Consider the following 22,010-nt stretch of genomic DNA (forward strand, 5'->3'; position numbering starts at 1 on the left):
ATTGCTTCTTAAGAGTAAACTTTTGGGATTACCCTGGAGGGGAAACAAGATCAGAAAGGTAAGTCCTTCTCTTCCAATAAAAATCCAACTACTGAATCAGTGCAAACACTTAAAGCACAAAGCAAGAAAGGAGTAAGTATAAGAGGAAGCTGACAGTCATAGGACCGAGGTAACCATCTCCGAAGTTTGTAAGATGCAAACAGTACGATCCTGGGTTTAGACACTACATACTCAGAGCTATGAGAACTAACCCAGGCACGACTGTGGACTTCCCACTATGACTGATCCTGTTTGTGGTCAATCCAATGGCTTCCTGGTTCTAGGATATTTAGCTTCCTCATGGATTCCCAACCACCCCTTTACCCACACTCCCAAACCCCCACCTCGATCCAAACCAGAAAATATCATCATTTGGCTCTCGGGCAGGACCCAATCACACTGCAAACTGAGAAAGCTTTCCTTCCATCTGTATAGAGCCCCCACTGGTCACAGATGTTAGCAACGCACCACTGCCAACAGCAGACCTTGGTGGATGCCCCCAATGTTTTGCACAGCCACAGCCAGAGCTTGCCAGCAATGGCGTGAAAACCATCTTCCCTGTCCTGGCGCAGGATTCAGGGAAGAACAAGTCTTAAGCTGGGGGCTTGTTCCATGCTAGCCCAGCAATACACCACTCTCTCTTAGCTTGTGGTAATTAAGAGCTAGCAGACTGTGGGCAAAGCAGTTAAGAGAGGTTTTTTTTTCCCCCTCTAGGAATGCAGCCCAAGTAATTGCCTTTCTGCTTACTAACGGTAAGGTTTCTACAAAAAATAAATTGTCATCGGGAATTCTCTTCACCGACTTGGTGAAAGCAGATTGTCTGTTTGGTACACCTTTTGAATTCATCAGGTAATTTCCAAATCCCTTCAGGTAAAAAAAAAGATGCAAATGGATTACAAAAATCCTTTTTGCACAGCAAGTGCAAAATGGGATGCAAAACACAGGAAAGAACACCTGGCTATCTGATGTCATCCTACCTAGTACAAAACTGCTATGCCCCACCTCAGGCTCCTTGTCAAGGCTCCATTCATCAGCCAGTAGCGCTGGGGGTGGAGAAGGAAAAAAGGGTGGCTCGTGCTAACTGAAGCTCGTGTGCCACATCTTGCACATCTGCTTCTGTTTGTCTAAAGGCTGAATGGGTTTCTGACTACTACCCAGGGCCAGGGAGAAATGCACACGAGCCCAGGCAATCACTCTGGCATCTCTGTGGCACCAATACAGGCGCCAACCAACACTTTTCTGCCTGGACGTTAACATAAACTGACAAGGGGTGCTGCTCTGAAATCTATGTTTCCAATCAGCATAGCGCTATGCTATCAGAATCACATCAATTACTGCAGGTTTTTCTTTTCGGAGAACTCAGGCATGGGGCTTCAGAATGCATGAAGCTCCCTCTCTCATCTCCTTAATAAACTTCTGCCTCGCGCTGCCAGGCTTGGAGACAGGTGGAAAGGAAATTCAGCTGCAGCACCGTAAGCCGCAAAGTTTTAAAGCTTCCCGTTTCCTGGATGCTAGAAAGCCGTAAATTTCTCCTCCCTCCAATCTTCTAAGACATATGAAAACACCCCGCCCCTGTTAATTTAATGAATTAGGAAAACCCTTCCACCCAGCTCAATTTCACAGGCATCGGAGTTCCAGATTTTGAGTTTTTCAGCAGCATTTTAATTTGTTCTTAGTGCCCCAAGAGCAAAAAGCCCATACCACCAAGTCAAAGCACTATCACCTCTAAGCTATTAGCCAACATGTCAACTAGGTAATGCATCTTCAGGGAAACCAGATTAGAAAGGACAGCAAAACATTGATTTCTTTCTTTTTTTAAATGAATCCTATACCTGCAGTATAATGCTGCTAAACCTGGCAAAACAACAAAGGACATTTGCACAGCAAGGAAATGTCTTACTCTCAGTGCTGGGGCAGGCAATGTGGTTGCATGTGAGCATGGACACATATGCAGGGCAGAGCATTTCATCCTTAAACCAATCGGCTTTGTATTTTGAAAAGAATTCACCACCCAGGGTACAAGGCAGCTCGGGGAGACTCGGGAGCCATGAGGACCGCTGGGAACACTAGTTGACAGCAATGCTACTCCAAACAGGTGCAGCTTCCCATCCCTCCAGAGCAGACAATAGCATTTGCATCAAGTTAAAAACAGCGAAGAAACTCATCCTTTGAAGGAGAGTCCAGATACATTAGTACAGCGATGATTTCAAACATACATTCTTTATCCTGGCTCCGGCAGCCTGCCCACAAATCATCACACAGTTAAAGACAAACCCAGATACCTTCCATACCAAGCAGAACCTCAGAACTTAATAAAAAGAGAGCCGTTTCTTATTTCCCCTCCCCAGACCACTCTAAAACCTATTATGTGTAGTGAAGCCGGACCGCATACCCTCCCACCACCAGCCTCCACACCCCCCACCTCCAAACAAACATCAAGTAACTGACAAGTCCTTACCGACTTTGGGCTCTTCTTGGGAACAGGCAGCCCTGGGGGTGAAAAAAGGCAACAGGGGAAAGAGGGGAAAAAGAAATCATTAGCATAGCAATGGTACCTTTTCCTTAAAGAACCATCCCCAGGTGTTTCATGGCCACCTAGCCATCTGCAGAGTTATGTCAGATTTCTCCCCAGCATCGGAGTTACCAGGCTGTTCATATCGAATCAAAGCAGAGGGAGGAGGAGAGCGAGAGAGGCAGATCTATCTGCATTAGCTATGCTGACTTGTACTGCAGCAGCCTGGAGGCTGGGGAAAGAAAATTCACAGACCTCAGCGGCCTGGGAAATTGAACACTTGGACAGAATCTCAAATGCTCTTCTGGATTAAGAGAGACTTAACTTACAATTAAGTCCGGGATATTTCCTTTCCACAGGATCCACTTGTCAAATGAAGTGGACCAATCAGGAAGGAGGAAAGGGTATATATTTAGTTTCAAAAGAGTACATGGTTAAAATTAAATTGGGGTTTTTTTCCCCTTTTTTGTCTTTTCTTTCCTTTTTTGCTTCTGCCTTTCAGAAGAGGAAATGCCTTCTCTATTTGGATGAGCTCAACACCAAAACAAAGACAATGCTCTTTCGCCAGCACAGGATAAAATAGGAACCGAAGCCCGCGTGGGTCTAAGATTCCCTTCCAGTTTAGCAGCACATGTCTAGGTGCCTGTCAATCATGCCCACAACCTCCTATTCAGCTGGTTGCAAAGTACTGAAGCCAGGACTAGACCCTTTAGGGGAAATAAACCATGTCATTTTAGAGTACAAGGAAAAATTTAAGAGAGGTGAGAAAAAAAAATAATAAAGGAGAAAGAGACAGACATGGCGGGGGGAGAGAGGGTTTGACTCCAAATGCTTGTGCTCAAGCCTTGACCTCAGTGGGAGAGGCTCACTTCTGGAAAAGTCAGTGCAATTTAGGGCAGATTATGGGGGATCTGTCATCAAGGGAGAATGGGGAAGGGCAGCATAAAAAAGGAAAATAAAACATATTAGTATTGTGAAAACCATCACTTGTGCAAGCTGCCGCCCCTCTTTATGATTCTGTTTGAGCAGCAGTTACTACACTCCATGTAGATTCCACCCATACAAAGCTCCACTGAGGGTTTTGCACAGGAGATTTCAACCTGCTTTTGAAAAGGGATTCCCACATAGCATGATGATTTCAAGTCTGTTGGAAATGACTTGTCAAACAGCGAGGCCTGCCAAATCCAGCGCAAGTAATAGGAGGTGAGAGCAGTGGGCAAGGATGGCAGAAGCCACTCACAGGGGCACTGTTAATGTGACTACTCCAAGTGAGGCGTGACAAGAATCACTTGGCCTAAGAGTCAGCACATCACCAAAAAAATGAGGTCACCACAATCTGGCACAGTGGCTCTTAAGCAACACAGGGAGGGTTGTTAAAAAATGCAGAACCTTAGGCCACATCCCCAGGGACCCCAGACATCATCTGCAGTCCCAAGAAGTCTTCCTGAGGGCTCTGCACACAAGAGGTGTCATTTAAGGAAATCAGGAGGCAGGAGAAAGAGTGTGGTTCTTTCAGGTCAGGCCAACTCGGGCACTCTCAGCAGGTGCCTTTAGCACCCTCTGTGCCACAACACCCCACTGCTGAAATAAAGACAACAGGGCTCACCTCACCAGACTGTGAGGCAATGAAATAACAGAAAATGTTTCTGAACCTCCTACTTGCCATGGAGTGATCTCCCTCAGTGTTGAGCCCTTTCTCCTTGGCTAATTCATGGAATTGGGAAATCAAGTAGATGTGGTCACCTGGCTCTGAGGGAAAAGCAGTCTCTGCTAGGCACATTAAAATATAAAAAAGATGGGAGGAGAGTGACTTCATCTATCAATAAGGAGGAAAATTTTGATGTGTGTCTGCTCACACACAATCCTCAGGTGCTTTCATTGGTTCAATAAAATGATGTACATCAAGTCACATTACTGTATACCACTGTATTCAAAATTTTGTACTACAGCTTTAAATTCAGATTGTCACCTAATCAGACAGTCTTAGCTCATTGGAATAAGCAAAGCTACACTCTAGTTAGAGTTTACTGAACTTGACTGTGCTCTCTGCAAAATAGGTGCAGTGAAGAGAAATGGTTTCAGTCTGCACCTATCATGTTTTACACTATCCTGGGCAGTTTTAATCAGGCACCTCGACCCTTCATATATACACTAAAGGGCACTTTCCACTCTCCATTATAGAGGAACACCTGCAGATATGTTTAGAGGTATATTCACAAGGACCCGTAGTATAGCACTGCTGCATAAAGAAAAACTGTGAAAGATTGGAATCTGAGAATGACTCGGGTAGGTCAACCCCGAAAGCTGTCCACAGAGGTTAAAAGGAATGTTGCATCTCTGAGACCACAATAAAGATAGTCGCAAAAACACATGGTTGAGTGACAATGACACGCTGGAGAGGGGCAGGTACAGCACAAGACACAGCCGAGCACATGCACGGCTTCTTGCTTTCCATCTACGTCCACACCAAACTCATACTAGGGACCATTCCCCGGAGGCAAGGCAGGCCAGGAGTCACAGCTCAAGGGGATGTTAGTCTTATTCAGAATTCCTTCTCAATACCATATTCACAATCTCACTGAGGCAATGAAGTATTTATTTAAAAATAAAACTAACTTCTACTGCTAAAGCTAGAAAAGCAGCAAAAAGGGGGAGTGGCCATGCACTTGTGTCTGTTAAGACCAATTCCCTATCCAAAATGGTCCATGGAAAGGTCCCAGTGACACTGACATGCCTTTTCTAACAGATCAGAATGATTTTTTTAAATTATTGAAACGTGTGTCTCTCTTTGTTATCCCATCGCCGGCAGACTGCATTTTCAAAAAGCCACACCTTTTACAGGAGCCAAAAGTGGGTTATGACCACTGAGTTAATATTTAAATAGTCAAAATCAAAATGCTCCACTTGGCTGCATTTGAAAAAAAAAAAGGAAAGAAATCAAGGATTTGTTTTAGGTCCATACGGTCATTAAATCTTAAAATCTAATAAATATGAATGCTGGAGCAAACTTCCTTTGGACATTTCATAATTTATTTCAGCCAAAATAATTCAGATGAATTGAAAACAGTTGGGAGATCTAATGGGAGCCATTGAAAAGGTCACTGCTTAGCCAAATTCCCCAAGACCTAGAAATCATAGGACCCACCGCTGGTCTAGCTGGCACAGACTACGGGCTGCAGGTACTGGACAGGCTGCCAGGGGGCAGCAGAACTTCACACTTCATGGCATGCCAGTGGCTCTCCTTAGGACTAAAGCAGCACCATGTGCACCTGCAGCAGGAAGTGTGTGCTTAACCAACCTCACTCCATATTGTATGGGAATGCCAAGCAGATGGGCGGAAAGTGCACCTGTCTCGATGGGCTCATTTGGTCCACTCGGGAGTAACAAAGGGAAGCTTTCTGAAGATGCAGAAGAAACAACCTGAGGCTGGAGCCATCTGCTCTGAGAACCCAGAAGACAGCAAAGACTACCTCTAAGAGATGCCAGGCAGCTGTCACTGACAGGGAAGCTTAAATACAAACTGTGAGTCATGCCACCAAAGAAGGGAGAAGAGCCTGGGACCTGGATTCCTAAAGCCCACCCCCTGAAAGCACCCCTTTTGAAGAAAGCAAGGGTTCATTTCTCAGCTGCTGACTTGGACTGGACCAATTAGCCTGAAGAAGAGGCCTCTCTTTCCCTTTAAATATCATGGCCATAAACTATGCCAAGACACATATTTACACACTAGTTCATGATAGAATGTTATTCTCAGTAAAACTGTATAATGGTGGTGCACAAATTATTTATAGTAAAAAGAAAAAAGGAAAAATCTAATGGAATGCACATGCACTAGGAAACAAAGAGACAAGAAGGGCGTATGGAAACCAGTGGTTCCGAACAGTTAGTGATGATCAATGATCCAAATCTGCCTAATACCTCGTTTTCTTTGCTTAATACAGAAAGTGTAAACCATGAAACAATTTTTTTAGCAGTTGTTTATTTTTAGAGATAGAAAGACAGAGAAATAGAGAGATGCATCTTTTCTGTTTGCTGTTTCACAGCCTAAATTCCTTTAACAGCTGGTGCTGGACTAGGCTCAAGTCAGGAATCAGCAGCACCATTGGGGACTCACAAGCAGGTGGCAGCAGGAAGTCAGATAGTAACTGAAGGTGGGACTTGATCCCAGGCACCAGGACATGAGGTGCAGGCATCCCAAGCAGCTGTTTAATATGTACACCACAATGCCCACCCACCACGAGACCAACTATCATTACTAATAAAATGCTAAGGACAATGCAGAGATTGGGAAAGGGAAGGTACAGTCAGTGAATCAACAACTTGACAAATAATTTCAGAGGATGAGAACCTCTTGGGATGAAAATGAAGCAGAATAATGGCACAGAACATGTCTGGGATGCACCGCTACTATACCAGGAGGTCAAGCCAGTCAGCCAAGGCTTTAGTCAGGAGAAAGCACTATTCATTTCTATAGTTTACTGAGGTTTCAGCCCCAGAGGAACTCCTAGTACATTTAAAGGAGAATGCAGCAAAACAACCACTTGGAAGTAGAGTGGTGAGCGTTAAGTACCGTGATAGAAGGAAGCACCACCACTCCTCTGGGGACAGAAACAGGAAATGGAACTCAACATAAAGAACAGGGCAGAAGCGATGGGCTGCAATTGAAGGCCAACCAGCATTTAATCATCAGGAAGGGGAAAAGGGTGGCAGCAGCGTGCAACTCTTGATGACTGAGTGATGATAATGACTCTTAAGGGCTTTTTTTTTTAAAAAAGCTAAATAAGTGTGCCAGCATGAACTCAAGGCCAAGCTTAAACCAAAGAACATTCTCATTGAAGGATCTTATAAACACTACTTATCACGGAACTAAATCCATAAAACAAAATGAAAAATGATCCCAGCTAGGATTTGTTTGATTGTTTCCTCCTTCTTGCCCTGGCCAAATATCATCATCAACCTTGAAGTATAATTTTTCAGCACTGATATTATACCATCTGCCAAGAACAGGAGCAGGAGAGCCAGTGTCTCCAAAAAGATGAAGACATCTTTTCCTTTGGAGAATTAATAATGGTCATTATGAAATATCGTGGCCATCATAATTGGGAGGGATGCTTGTACTTCAAAATTCTGGAATGAGCTGCTCCTAAAGCCATGTCAGGTGGCATTTTGTGAAGAAGATGAAGATGGTAGTTCTATAGATTTTACAGCTACGGGGAAGTCTGCTTCAATTATCCAGGACATATAGCCTAATAAATATGTCCCCAGCAGAAATAAATGGCTTGCAAAGCTGGCGATGGCTAATGGTTTACAGAGCCTTTCAACCTCACTGTCAAAAGCCTTGAACTGCCACAAGGTGAGCAGACATCCAGAGTCATGAATAGCTCAGGCTGCTCAAAGACCTGGAGAAGACAGATGAGTTGTCTTCAGGCCATGCTGGAGAAATAGATGGTCACTTCAGAAGAGGTGTCATTGAAATGCAGACAATTGTGTGGCCGCTGATGCCACAACACCAGCTGTGTGCCTCAAAGGGAGAACACTTGGGTGTTCTCATTTCCACAGAAAGTGGGTCTTCCAAAACAAGGACTGTATGCACAAATGACAAGTGTTGAAAGTCTCTGACACTATTTCCTCCTTGTATCATCTCTCCTCTGCAGATGAGGAAACGGATGCACAGTTAAACAGCACAGGTCAGGTTACACAGTTAGGGACAGAAACCACCGAGGAGACTTCTTTTAATGCCAGGCTTATGCTTTTAAATGCAAACGTTATATAGTCTTATTCAAAGGCCCCTAAACTAGGCAGGAACTTCCAAGAGTTTATCATAAAGTATCAGAAAAAGATAAACTGGCTCCAAAAGATCCTCAGTCTATGCATGCATTCAAAAAAGTTTATAAAAATTTATTAGGAAAAAACTATGCATGGATTTCAGAAACCTTTTTCACCAAAAAATAACTGTCTTTTCATGCCATTTTTCCATGAGCTTTTGAAAGTTTCATCCTAGTTGGGGGAATAGTCTGCTCTAAAAGTGTTACAACTACTATTACATACAATTTTGTATGTTCACCTCCTTAGAAAAATTCCCCTGCGACTTCAGGAGAACAGGAATCTATCCTCAGCAAAAGATGGGCAAATGACTTGAATAATCATGCCATTAAATAGTAAGGCAGTTTCTCGTCCACAGATTGCATCAGAATCCACACAGTCAATTCATTATTCAACATGTTTTGAAGACTTACTTCAAGTTACAGTTCCTAAATCCTTGCCTATTCAAAGCCATGCATACTCAAAGTAGTGTAAGATTTCTGATGTGGGACAGTAGAGTCTCTAAGGCTTTGTTATAACACCAAGCTTTCAGGAGAAAGTTTCACAAGTGGGTAACACCCTGACCAAGTTTGCAAATGTTCCCTGACACTGAAGGGTTGTGCTTTCTGGTTTTAAAAATCAGGAGTAGGTAAAAGAGAAATTGAGTTAGAGGCAGAAGAAGTTATAGCCTTTTCTATCCAAAGAGGAAAAGAAAAAGGACTTTCAACTTAAAAAGTCTACTAATTTGTTGTCACACCTTGAGGCCAATCTTTCTTCTCCAAGGAATATTTCCATCAAGCTCTACACTTTAAGGATATAGAATTAAGCTACTTTCTCTATAACCCCAGAGAACTCTCTGATTCTACGTAGGGTCAAAGTTTTTCTAACTGTATTGTTTTGGGAAATAGGGTCTTACACCCATCTAAAAAGGGTTCTGTTTGGAAGAAAATTGCTTAATGGCCAGACTGACATCTTGGCAGTTCTATAAACTGCTTCACATCTGAATTCTTTTCATTGAAGGCTTATAGGGTAGTCCTACTTTGTTTCTTTATTCATTATTCATTCCCAGAAGTCTCCTTGAGTTAGACAATTGAGGGGATGGTGGCACTGTAGGTCCACAGTAGTCCCTCCAAATTTCAGTGTAGTATTTAATGCAGAGGGGGTGGGGATTAGGAACCAACAGCTGAAAATAGTTCATAGAAAAGAAAAAGCTGACCAGGATTTTCCAAAACAGGATGCTATGTGGGTTCTTATTTTAAGGTCACTGGCCCCAAAGGGAAACCTATCACTGTAATTGCTACTGAGAAGCTTCTAGGTAAAACAAAACAAAACAAAACAAAACAAAACAAAACAAAACAAAACAAAACAACCTGGGCCCTTTACACCAGCATTACTGACTTTCAGGGTGACTGTTACTGTGACAGGTTATTTTTACAATAGAAGTTACATACGGGATCAAAAAAGAATTTGATTTTTATCCTTATAGAGCATTGAAACCCTAAAAACTCAAGGTCCTTCAGGGAGCTTCTTATAAAAAAAAAAAATCACATGAGTGTACATATATGGAAAGTTCAGTGAGGCAAAGAGAGAGAGAAAGATTTGCATTCCCCGGGTCACTACCCAAATGCCTGTAACAGCTGGGGCTCAGGCCATGCCAAAGTCAGGAGGCAGGAGTTCCATCTGTGTCCTGCATGTATGCAGCAGGAACCACAGCCCGTGGCCCATCACCTGTAGTTTTCCTAGGCTCATGAATAAGCCGCTGGATCAGGGCAGTGAGGGCAGAGGGGATTGGAAACAGGTACTGGTATATGGAACATGGACAGCCCCAAACCACAGTTTAACCTGCAGCCACCCATTCAAGGGCTCCTTTCTCTCTTCCTCCAGATATGTCTCCAAAATGACAGATTCCATCCACGTCTGTCCGTTTTCTCCCTTGCCATTGCTTTTCCTTGCCTACAGGGCCCCAAGCAACCAAGCACTAGTCCCTTCGCTTTATTCTTCGTCCTCTTTAATCTATTATCCACAGAGGCCACACAGCTTTCTACAGCATGAATCGGATTATATGGTCTCCTGGCTGAGGTCCCTGTAGCTTCCCAAAGCCAACTGAATGAAATGCAGATTCTTTTCTCGTGTCTCACCAAGTCCTCCCTGGTTTGATCCTACCACTTTCATTTGATTTCCTCCTCTGTCCCCTGGGCATACACTCCAGCTCAGCTGGCATTCTCAGCTTCAGACTCCTGCCACTCACTCCTCTGCATCCACCTGCTGGCTTGGAGCACTAAGCCTGGAGGTCGGTGTAGGTAACTGCTTGTCACTATTGGAACCCTGCTGTAGAGCAGCTCTCCAGTGCACCTGTAATTCGGAAATGGTCCCTTTGCGATCACACTTGACTCACACTGTCCAGCTTTCTGGTGCTGCTAAAGCCTATCACTGTATAACTGCCTTATCTGTGTATTATTCATATTCTTTATGGTTGTTATTTGTTTACTGTCTCTGTTTCAGAGACCTGTTCCAGCTTCTCAGTCTCTCCCAATTCTAGCACCGTATGTGGTCCTCCGCTCAATAAACACCTTCCCGATCCGAGTAGCAACATGCAGTTTCTGGAGTCAGTTTCCCCCTGAAGGCTGCAGGGAAGGCTGCTGGGGCTGAGGGGAGGGGCGGCCTGGCCTTTCTTTTTATCACCACTCCTGCCGCAGTGACTATTTAACAGCTCTTGATCCTTGGTCAGCTCCGTGATTTATTGGTGAGCTGCCAGGTTCAGCTCAAACTCACAGCTGCCTTGCTCAGCGTGGAGAACAAGGTTCCACTGTGCCACCTTGTGTCCTGACTTCCCATCACAACGAATCAGCTCTCGTTGCAGCACTACCTGGTAGTGCAGAGAGCAACCCAGAACCTGAGCACGCCCCAGCCCCAACCAAGGGGGGTCTTAGCAGGGATTCCTTGAGAATTGAAATAAGACTTCAGAAGGCCTTCACAGCTTTCCTTACAGCAGCCACTTTCATCAAAATGCTTAGTTTAAAGCCCCCTCCCCGCAAAGCTGACTCTTTCCCCACAAAGAAGCAAATATGCACTGATATAAAGAGTGTTTCAGGGCCCTCTCTTGAGACAAGCCCTTGGGTCTCTGGCTACTTCTAACAGCCTCAGTCACATAACAACTACTCTTTGGGAACAGTTTTGTGAACCAGGAGGAAATATTCCAGCTTGTTCTGTAAGCACATACTTTATCTGGCAATTTTGTCAAACTTTATTATAGAACAGTTTAATTGCAACCGGGGACACACCCAGCACAATATTGAATTCTATTCCAATCTCTTACATTTAAAAAATCTATATTAGGCTTGGATCTGGTGCGGTAGCCTAGTGGCTAAAGTCCTTGCCTTTCCCACACTGGGATCTCATATGAGCACCAGTTTGTGTCCCAGTAGCCCTGCTTCCTATCTAGTTCCCTGCTTGTGGCCTGGGAAAGCAGTTGAGGATGGCCCAAAGTCTTGGGACCCTGCACCCGTGTGGGAGACCTGGAAGAGCTACTGGATCCTGGCTTTGGATCAGCTCAGCTAGGGCTGTTGCGGCCACTTGGGGAGTGAGTCAACGGATGGAAGATCTTCCTCTCTGTCTCTCTCTGTCTCTGTGTATATCTGATTTTCCAACAAAAATAAATAACAAATAAATCTTTTTTAAAAAGATATTAACCTTCAAAGCACAGGTCATGGTTAATAATGGCCAGGTGCTTTTGACTTCAGCATCCTGGAATATTGCATTATTGAAAGTATGTGGGAGTCATACCCCAAAAAGCCATTTACAAAAGGGTGAGCTTTTTCCAGAGACCAAAGCACTTTAGATACAGAGCCCAATTCATTTTCAATGGAGATATTAAATATCATTGAAATCCTCTATGTTCAAAGTATCTGAAATGGCCTAAGTGACTATGTGCATCACAGAGGGAAACAAATGATCTCCATGGCCGTTGGGAGACAGGTGAAGCTGAGGTTTGCACAGTTATCAGATTTCAGGTTTCAGTGGGTCAGTATTGCTCCAACTGGCTGTACTTATATGTGAAGGAATCCGCTCCCTCCCGCATCCCCACCACACACACACACACACACACACACACACACACACACACACACACACACACTGTTCCTCCACCAGGATGTGTCTCAATTAAAAGTAACTGCTACAGATCAAGTGCATTTAAGGTGGAGAAAAGATCCTTGACTATGAAGACATTTAATGAAGCCGTTTAGCTGGGAACACAGCACTGCACTGGTGGTAGCAAATAGTAAGTAGGAAATTAAATACACCCTGACCCAGTAGGCATTTGGGTCGTTTCTTGCAGTGGAGATTAAATACCAAGACTCTGTTGCTCCATTTCCTGTCTGCTTTCAGCTACTTCCTGTGGTCTTTATTTTCCTCTCCTCCATTCACAAATGAAGCTCCAATCAGACTTTGCCCTGAAGCAGACAATTATCTCAACCCATGCAAACACCCTCAAAGTGAAATCTGTTAGTCATCAAATTGCCGAGATGCTATGCATGTGACAAGGCATCCAAAGCACAATGAATGTGCCCATGTCATTCAGATTTTCTCATGCTTTTGTGTTGACATTCTGTGGGTTACTTCAATATTTTCAATAGCAAATGAAGTTCACAAAAAGTTCTGACCAATATTTGTGGTATGGCTTAACGGCTAAGCACTGAGGAGTGATAAACTCAGTCCTGAATTCTGAAGCTGAACTTTGCTTCTTCCAAATTAGGAGACCCTGGAAGTAACGGTGGCAGGCAGCAAGGCACCCACACCGCTTGGCTGCTGCTTGGACTACAGAGCCCCACGCACACAGAACTTCCGTGGGTCTGCTCTCGGTGCCCGTCCCCCTCTCAGCCTGCTCTGGGCTCTTATCTGCAGCAACAATTTCTGCATTTGAGATTTTACAAACAGCATGTTTTCATAAAACAGAAAATTACACACCTGACTACTGGAAGCTACCCATTTCACATTGTGAAAACTAAGAATGCTGGAAAGTGGAGACAAGTGGCATTTACTTCATTTGCAAAAGGAAGATACGACCCAAAGGGGAGCCCTTTGCAGTGGACACACTTTACTTCTTGAAGAACATATTCTTCCCTGATTCTCTCTCTGTGTTTTTTTTAAAGATTTATTTAATTAATTAATTTATTTTGAAAAGGCACAGTTACAGAGAGAAGGACAGAGAGAAAGATCTTCCATCCATTGGTTTGCTCCTCAAATGATTGCAATGGCCAAAGCTAAGCTGATCTGAAGCCAGGAGCCAGGAAATTCTTCCAGGTCTCCAAGGCAGGTACAGGGTTCCAAGGCTATGGACCACCCTGTGCTGCTTTTTCAGGCCAGAAACAGCAAGCTGGATGGGAAGTGGAGCAGCTGGGAAAGGAACAGGTACCCCTGTGGGATGCTGCAGTTGAAGGTGGAAAATTACCCAGATGAGCCATTGAGCCACCCTTGATTCTCTTCATTTTTCTCCTGAGAGGACAAGACATCACAAACCAAAAGGAACATGTCTCCTGCCACCTCCTCCCTGGAGGCTGCTTTCTGCCTTTTTGGGTTTTTAATTTCCCCCATGGGACAGCTTCAGCCTCCTTCAGCCTCTGTCCTGACTGTCACCTAATTCAACAGAGCAAGTGGCCAGAAATCAGCAAACCCTCCCGTAGCAGAGGGAATGGCAGGCAACTCCCTGTCTAGTCCCACCTTCACTATGGCAACAAGGAGGTAAGCAGCTCCAACCAGCTTTCAGAGCACAGAAGGGAAGCTGGACACACTGCCCTAGGGTGGCCTGGCTGTGCTGCTTCCTAGTAAGAGAAAGGACGCCTGAAGGGATAGATCAAAACCAGCTAAACTGCTTCCAGGACTCTCCGAAGAAAACAATGAAAATTACTGAAACTGACCTCATGTCTACCTAAAAAGAACACGACACAGCATTTCCAATGACCGAAAACAGATTTCAAAGGTGCTGAAACAATGGTTCTCAATCCATGTTGATTCTGTCCTTTAGGGGTGTGTCTGGCTGTGTCTGAAGACATTACTGGTTGTTACCAGCAGGGAGGAAGGCATGCTCCCAGGAGGTAGTACGGGATCACAGAACTGACTTTTGTGCCTCTTTCAGTGGCTGAAGTCTGAGTGAAACTTATCAGGCCAAACAACAGAAACACAGAATTCCATTAAGTGATGGGCAGAGATGTTATTTTTAATGGGATCATCTGCTACTTTGGTTAATGGTATCTGCGGCAAAAGTACCTATACAGAGTATCAGTCATTTTCAAATTGAGAAGTCACAAAAATACCTACAAGAGCACAGGCCTAACTCCAAAAGGTGAAAAAACTTGGTACATATTTCTGCAACCAAAAATAAAGCTTTGTAAGCACAGCTTTGCATGGGCTCATCTTGCAAGAGCCCCTGAACACATAGCTGTCAAAAACGAACCTAATTAAAAAGTCAGGTTGTGAATGAGGTCAGTTGATGATGAATACCATGGAAACACAGGGACTCTGTCTAATATGAAGCTTAGAATTGGCCTGCACCATGCTTTCCTAATATGATTATTGTTGTGTGATTCAGTGCAAAATGATATTTTCAACAATCTTGCCTCGAATATGAGGACCAGAGACAGAATAGTGGCACTTTTTTTGGACAACGTCATATAGTAAATAAGATTTCTAGGAAAATAATTAAACACCAGAAAATGGTGAAAGATGGGAACAACCATATTGTATTGTGTATATTTTCTTGAAGACAGCATAGTGTTGGATGAATTAAAGACTGTATAGCATTTACCACATAGGATGGAAACACAGATACTCTGAGAACATTAAAAACACAGATGAAGATGATTAAGATGCGTCTGAGATGCTAATACTGTGATGTGGCTGGCTAAGCCACTGCCAACAGTGCTGGCATCCCAGATAATCCATGGGTCAAATCCTGGTTGTGCCATCTCTGATCCAGCTCCCTGCTGTTGCACCAGGAAAAGCAGAAGATAGTTCAAGTGCTTGGCCCCTGCTACTCCTGTAGGAGACCTGGATGAAGCTTCTGGCTTCAGCCTGGCTTGGTCATGACTGTTACAGTAGTCTGGGTGGTGAAGCAGCAGTTGGCACATGTCTTTCTGCCTCTTCCTTTTTGTAATTCCACCTTTCTAATAAATGAATAAACTTTTTAAAAAAAGAAAAGAAGAGCTGTCTAAACTAAACTCAGGTAACAACTGGGCACAAAGCCATTGTAGTGTTGCCACCGGTAGCAACATTCTTAAGGACTCAAAACTATTTCTGAAAACACTAAGATTCTGCCAACAAGATTTCTGAACCAAAGAGGATTATGTTCATAGACATGAGAAATGATTATTATTTGAGCACAAACACAAACAGAGAAAATATCAGGCAAGGTGCAAGTTGGAGAACATTTTAAAATCTCTAGGTGATAATACAAAGATGGATTATGCAAGACTTAAGCGAATACTAACTCTCAGTGAAGCTAATATGGTGCAGTATATTAAGCTGCTGCTCATGAGGCCAGCACCCAATATGGGAGTGCTGTTCCAAGTCCAACTGCTCCATTTCTGATCAGTGCCCTGCTAAAGTGGCTGAGAAAGCAGTGGAGGATAACCCAAGTATTTGAGTCCCTGGTTCCCATGCAGGAGACTAGGGTTGCCTTCTAGATGCCTGGTTTCATTCTGGCCCAACTCTGGCTGCTGCAACCATTTGGGGAGCGCACCAGCAGTTTTTATCTCTATCTTCCTCTGTCTCTGCTTTTCAAATAAATGAAATCAATCTTTTATTTACAAAAAAAAAAAAAGATTGTGTGACTTAATCTGAAGGAAATTAACATGGAAAATGTTACATGCGATAAACTTTCTTCAGATAGTATTTAGAAAATGCTCAAAATTGAACAATGTTTGACATAGAGGGTGGAAAATTAACTCTTACAATAAAGAGAAACTCAATGCAGAAAGTCTGAAAAATTAATATAAGAGAAACCATCATCATAATATGCCTCACAGTATGGAATTTTCACATGGGAAGGATCATCCAAAGTTGTTGACAACTAATAAATTAAATTTCACAAAAATTCACCAAAGTCAGAATAGAAAATAACTCCAAAGTTAAGCAAAAGAAAACAATTCTGAAGACACTGGGTACTTTAAAAAAAAAAAAAAAGAACAAACTAAGCAAAAAAGAAGGAAAAGGAACCAGTTAAGTGGAACTTGGGACTAGGGATGGTGAAGAAAAATTTCTACCAAATGAATTTCTGTGCCTTCACACATGCTGTCTTTTCATTTCAAACTGATATATAGGAAGGCGGCCATGGCTAGGAGAAGAGGAAATGGCAGGCCTATGGCAAGCTGTAAGTACTGACTCCAGATATGCTCAGTCAAATTTGAAACTGTTTGTTATCTATTACTGTTGGAGAAGTAGAGAGAGAAAGAGAGCGAGACATATGAAGAGACAATGCCCCTCTGCTGGGTCTTTCCTTAAATGACGACTGCAAAGGCTGACACTCAATGATGTTTCCTAGGTGGATGGCGGGAGCTCAGTTACTTGAGCCATGGCTACTGATTCCCATGGTCTGCTCTTGCAGGAAGCTAGAGTCAGAGCCAGACCTGGGAATCGAACCCAGCAACCCCTAGCAGGCTTAACACTCCTAGCACTCATGGGGTTCTGCTAACCATTGTCCAAGAACTGCCAGTTGGCAACTCTAAACCCCTTCCATACACCCAAGCCCAGCTCTGGTCGAGAAGATCTCAGACTTGTAGCTATTTCTGGAGGCATTTTTGGATGTCACAGGAAATAGCTATCTTAATGGCGCTGAGTCCCGGGAAGCTGTTAAGCATCATATAACATATAGGTTGGACTCTTGCAACCAAGAACTATCTGACTCAGTAAGGCAAATGGGAGAAGATGCTCCATGATCACCTCTCAAGCTCCCTGTGACCCCGCTTTATCCAAATCTGTGCCACACAGCAACTTAAGACTACTTGTTGCTGCTAGTAAAACCTAGTTAGTTTTATGTTAGTTTTATCTTCCTAATGAGACTGTGAGACCTCTATTTGTTCTCTTCTGATTCTAGAGCTGTGCACAAGGAGTGTCCCTAGTTCTTCATTAACACCAGAAATGTGTCCAATGGGAAAAGACACAGTTCCTATCCACTGGTTCACTGCCCAGAGACCCACAATATCCAGGGTCAGGCTCGGGCTGCAGTCAGGAGCTGGGCGCTTCATCTAAGTCTCTCACTTGAGTACCAGAACCCAATCATCTGAGCCATCACTAGCTGCTCACAGAGCCTTTACTGGTGGGAAGTGGGATCCAGAAGCTGGAGCTGGACAGAACCCAGTACTCTGACATGGGAACTTGTGTATCTCAACTGCTAGGCCAAACATCTATTCTAAAAGCCCTCTCTTTTGATTCCACATCTCTCTCCTGCTGTGCCCTCAACTCAGTTTCATATGTTAGTAAAACTCCTTGAACCTTTCTGAGTCATGAACCCACCTCCTCTGCTTATCATCCATCCAGGCTGACCGCATCCGGAGCATGGCATGGGCCTGGCTCTCCAAGCAGCCTGCTACTCCATGCCTCCACCTCTAGAGGCAACTTTTGGGTTTTACTATGCCACCTTGTCCTGTTCTTTCTTCTGTATACAGGTGGCTGCTACCTAGTCTGACTCTGCATGGTGGGTTAGGGGTCTGTTCCAGACCCTTCTTTATTCTTTTTCACTTTTTTCCTTAAGCAGCCTCACTACGTTTCATGGCACTAAGCACCACCCACACGTGTCTCTGTGAAAGTGAGTTACAATGGGAAATACATTTTGGAACACATACATGCATATATAAATCTATACACATGCACACACACACACACACACTTTGCAGGAGGAAAATACTTATTTCTACCCAGAATGTTAGACTCAAATATTCTCTCTTCTATTTTAGTTTTTAAGAAAAACACCAGGTGCAGCCCACGACATGGATTTCACAGCCGCCTAGTAAGGATCACGGTCTACAGTTTGCAGAAAGCTCGCTGATTGAATAATGGCTCTGTTTATTTCTGTTTCTCTCAGTTCACTGCCACCAGCTCCTGACACCTTACCATGCTTCCACTTGGATGTCAATGGGAAATTTATAAGCAATATGTCTGAAAAGAGACACATGATTCCAAAGTGTAAGTTAGTTCACCCATCCTCGAGCACAAAATCTTAGTAAATATTTCGTGCAGGTTAAAAAAACCTAAGGGTCTTACGACTGCTTACGACGGACTAGACTATTGTAATAATATGGGGACTTACAGGGGGTGGGAATTTGGGGGAGGTGGGAAATCCTAGGCCCTTTGGAATTGTACCGTAAAATTCAAAATAAAAAAATGCAAAAACAAACTAACAAAAAACCACTTAAGGGTCATTCTGTTTCTTTTCTTATCCTTTTTCAGCCAACTAAGCACATTATAGCTCAGGGATCACACGTTTCCTGGAAAACAAACCATCTAGTTGTTTGTCCATCATCTGCTACAAGAGTGTAAAAGCAGGGATATAGATGCTACACTCCATGAAGGCTGAACTATTCCTAGTTGTCTTTTGAAAGGAAACATTTGCCTACCTCTAGTCCTCAGTCCCCTGCCCAGGACCGGATTCACATCCCAGATTTTAACACATCCCAGATTCCTGGCTTTCCTCCATGTACCACTTTAGTCCCAAGTGCCAGCCACCCTTGAACAACCATTGCAATAGTCTTTATAGAATTTGCTCCTTCATCCTGGTTGCCTTCAATGTATCACATTTACACCAGAAGGATCATCTGGGAATTTTAACGAGAGCAGGTGCCTTCACTGTGAGGCTGAGGATGAAATGCTCTCCAGTCTTTGACCTTCACTTGCCTGGGGACACTGCTCTCCCTTTCACTTCCCTGTATCAGATGCCCCTTCCTGCTGGAGTACTGTTCCCTCTGCTGTGGCCACCTGTGCCCCCTTGCCTAATCTGGAAGAGCACTCTCACCCTCATCCCGCCCCCCATCTACACACGTGACCTGCTCTGCTTGTTTTGTGGCACCTGTCTCTGGCTGTTGTTTTCTTGTCCATTTGCTTACTGATGCCCTTCCCCACTTCTCCTACAGAAAAAACAAAAGTTCATAAAATCTGGAGTTGATTAGCATCAAGTACACAGGATTCGTTTCTATTCCCAGGGAAGCCTGGGTAATGCCAGGTGCAGGGTGTTCATGAATTTAACTCTCCAAAAGTGACTAGAAAACAGTTATTTACACTCAGCTTCATCTCACAGAAGTGCAGCCTGTCTTTTCTCATAAATTGACAGGCAGTCAATCATGGCACTGGACCGCCCTCTGCCTTCCAGGAAGAACAACTGTCTTTAATGAGAATCATAAAACACACACATTCTTAAGAATTAACACACACATAATGCACCTCAGTGCAGTAAATCTACCTTCCAAAAGTTTCTACTGCCTTGCAGAAAACAAGGGGAAGCTTCACAGGCATGAACCGCTTTGCATTATGAAAATAATCAAAATAAAACTCAGATCATCCTATCAAACCGTAAATAAGATCTCTAGAACAAGTACGTGAAGGTGGTTTAGCTTTAAGAATGAGGGGAACATGGAGCCCAGTGCGATAGCATAGTGGTTAAAGTCCTCACCTTGTACTTGCTGGGATCCCAAATGGTCACTGATTCTAATCCTGGTGGCCCTGCTTCCCATCCAGCTTCCTGCTTGTGGCCTGGGAAAGCAGTCGAGGACAGCCCAAAGCCTTGGAACCCTGTACCCACATGGGAGACCCAGAAGAAGCTCCTAGCTCCTGGCTTTGGATTGGCTCAGCTCCAGCTGTTGTGGTCAGTTGGGGAGTGAGCCATCGGATGGATGATCTTCCTCTCTGTCTCTCCTCCTCTCTGTGTATCTGCCTTTCCAATAAAAATAAATAAATCTTTAAAAAAAAAAAAAGAAGAAGAATGAGGAGAACAGAAATGCTTAAAGAAAGAAGAGTAACTTAAGTTGTGAAAGGGAGGAGTAATTTTAAAGTGTTACATAACCAAAGAACTAAAAGAGAAATATTTTTGTATTAATCTCCTCTCCTGCTGTAGCTGAAGTCATCGCAAAATATAACTGCGAACTAACATTCTATAAAGAATTTTTAAATAAAGTCCTTGATAACTTTAAACCGTGGCAATGAACCAAAATAGCAACTTAAAACTGCATCCCTACCAGAGGCCAGAAAGCTCCTTAATAGCAACTCAAATGCCATCCTGTTTAGCACTGTGCAAGTGCTAAGAAGTTGGCTAATTTTAACTGTAACAACTTTTCAAAAACTTTTTTATTTGATTTGCAAGTTAGAGACCACAAAACAGATGGAAAGAGACCTCAGGCCTGCTGTGAATGCTGGAGCTGGACAAGGCTGAAGCTAGGAGCTGGCGCTTAGTCTGAGTCTCCTGAGGGTGGCAGGCACCCAAGAACCAAGACCATGACCTGCTCTCTCCAAGGAGGAACATCAGTAGCATGCTGAATCAGAAGTGGAGTAAACAGGAATCCAACAAAAATTGGAGAGTTCCCATTTGGGGAGGAGGTGGGGGGTATAAGTGGTATTTTAACTGTTACACTATATGGTCATCCATGAAAACCTGAACAAATAAGGAGACTGGAAGCAGAATAGTAGAGGTGACACAGGTCTTAACTTTCAAAACTGAGGGATGTAGGTCAAAGTGGAAGATTGCGCCTCGGTGCTTTACACATCTCAAGCTCCTTGAGCTATCTGATGCCTAATCAACACACGTGAGGATGCTCAGCAGTGCCTGCACTCAAAGAACTTACTAAGCAAGTGTAATTTTTTTGTTACTATCTAGGTAAAAACAATAACTCATTAACCATGAAGCTTTATATGTTTTATTCAAAGGTGCAAGAATTTAGAGGAGTAAAATAAAGGATACCTGGTATCTCACTTTCGAGAGTAAAATGACTAACGGTGTGGTCCAACCGCACTTTCTGAGATGATGGAAGTGTTTCCTTATCTACTCTCGTTTGTATCCGCTGACTACTTGGGGCTGCTGGGCACGAGCCAGGTAGGTGGAGCAAGACGCTACACCTTAAATTCCATTTATTTTTTAAATTTATGGGATAGCTGTTCCTTTACTAGATTCTGCAGAACACACTTTAGGTCCAACATTGTGCACTAACACATTTCTCTAGTATCTCGGCCTTGACAGAGGACACAGTCTTAGTAAGCAAGAAGATGTGGGCACACATCCAGGCTCTGTCAACCTTTAGCTGGGCTGTGAAGAGTGGTTCATCTCTTGCTACCTGCTTCTTCACTTATCATGATAAGTGCTCATACTTCAGAAAGTTCTCTTTAGGTTTGGAGTTTAAGAAAACACAGCGACTTGGGAGCCCCATATAGTGGTCAAGATACTGCTTGGGAAGCCCATTTCAATAATCAGAGTGCCTTGGTTCAAGTTCTGGCTACACTTCTGATGTAAGTTTCCTGGTAATTCTCTCACAGGGAGGCATAAAGTGATGGCTCGAGAGCTAGGGCCTGCCACTTACGGAGCTCTAGATGGGGTCTTGGTTTCCAGCTTTAGCCTAAGCGTGAACCAGCAGATGAAAGTTATTTTTCTCTTCTCTCTTTCCTTACCTTCCCCTCTCTCTCTTCTTTT

The 22,010-nt window shown here is 43.6% G+C and overlaps 1 protein-coding gene across 7 annotated transcripts in view; it reads right to left on the reverse strand.

Annotated features, from left to right (window-relative positions):
* MAGI1 (membrane associated guanylate kinase, WW and PDZ domain containing 1) overlaps positions 1 to 22,010 on the reverse strand; it is a 594,780-nt gene that overhangs the window by 39,282 nt on the left and 533,488 nt on the right. For all 7 annotated transcript variants that reach the window (XM_040994773.1, XM_040994775.1, XM_040994774.1 and 4 more), the window contains one exon: positions 2,498 to 2,529. In XM_040994773.1, coding sequence (XP_040850707.1) covers positions 2,498 to 2,529 — 32 coding nt within the window. The remainder of the gene's footprint in view (positions 1 to 2,497; positions 2,530 to 22,010) is intronic.

Source organism: Ochotona curzoniae, unplaced genomic scaffold (assembly GCF_017591425.1).
Source record: "Ochotona curzoniae isolate NIBS_2020 unplaced genomic scaffold, NIBS_Ocur_1.0 contig_908, whole genome shotgun sequence".
Classification (NCBI taxonomy): domain Eukaryota; kingdom Metazoa; phylum Chordata; class Mammalia; order Lagomorpha; family Ochotonidae; genus Ochotona; species Ochotona curzoniae.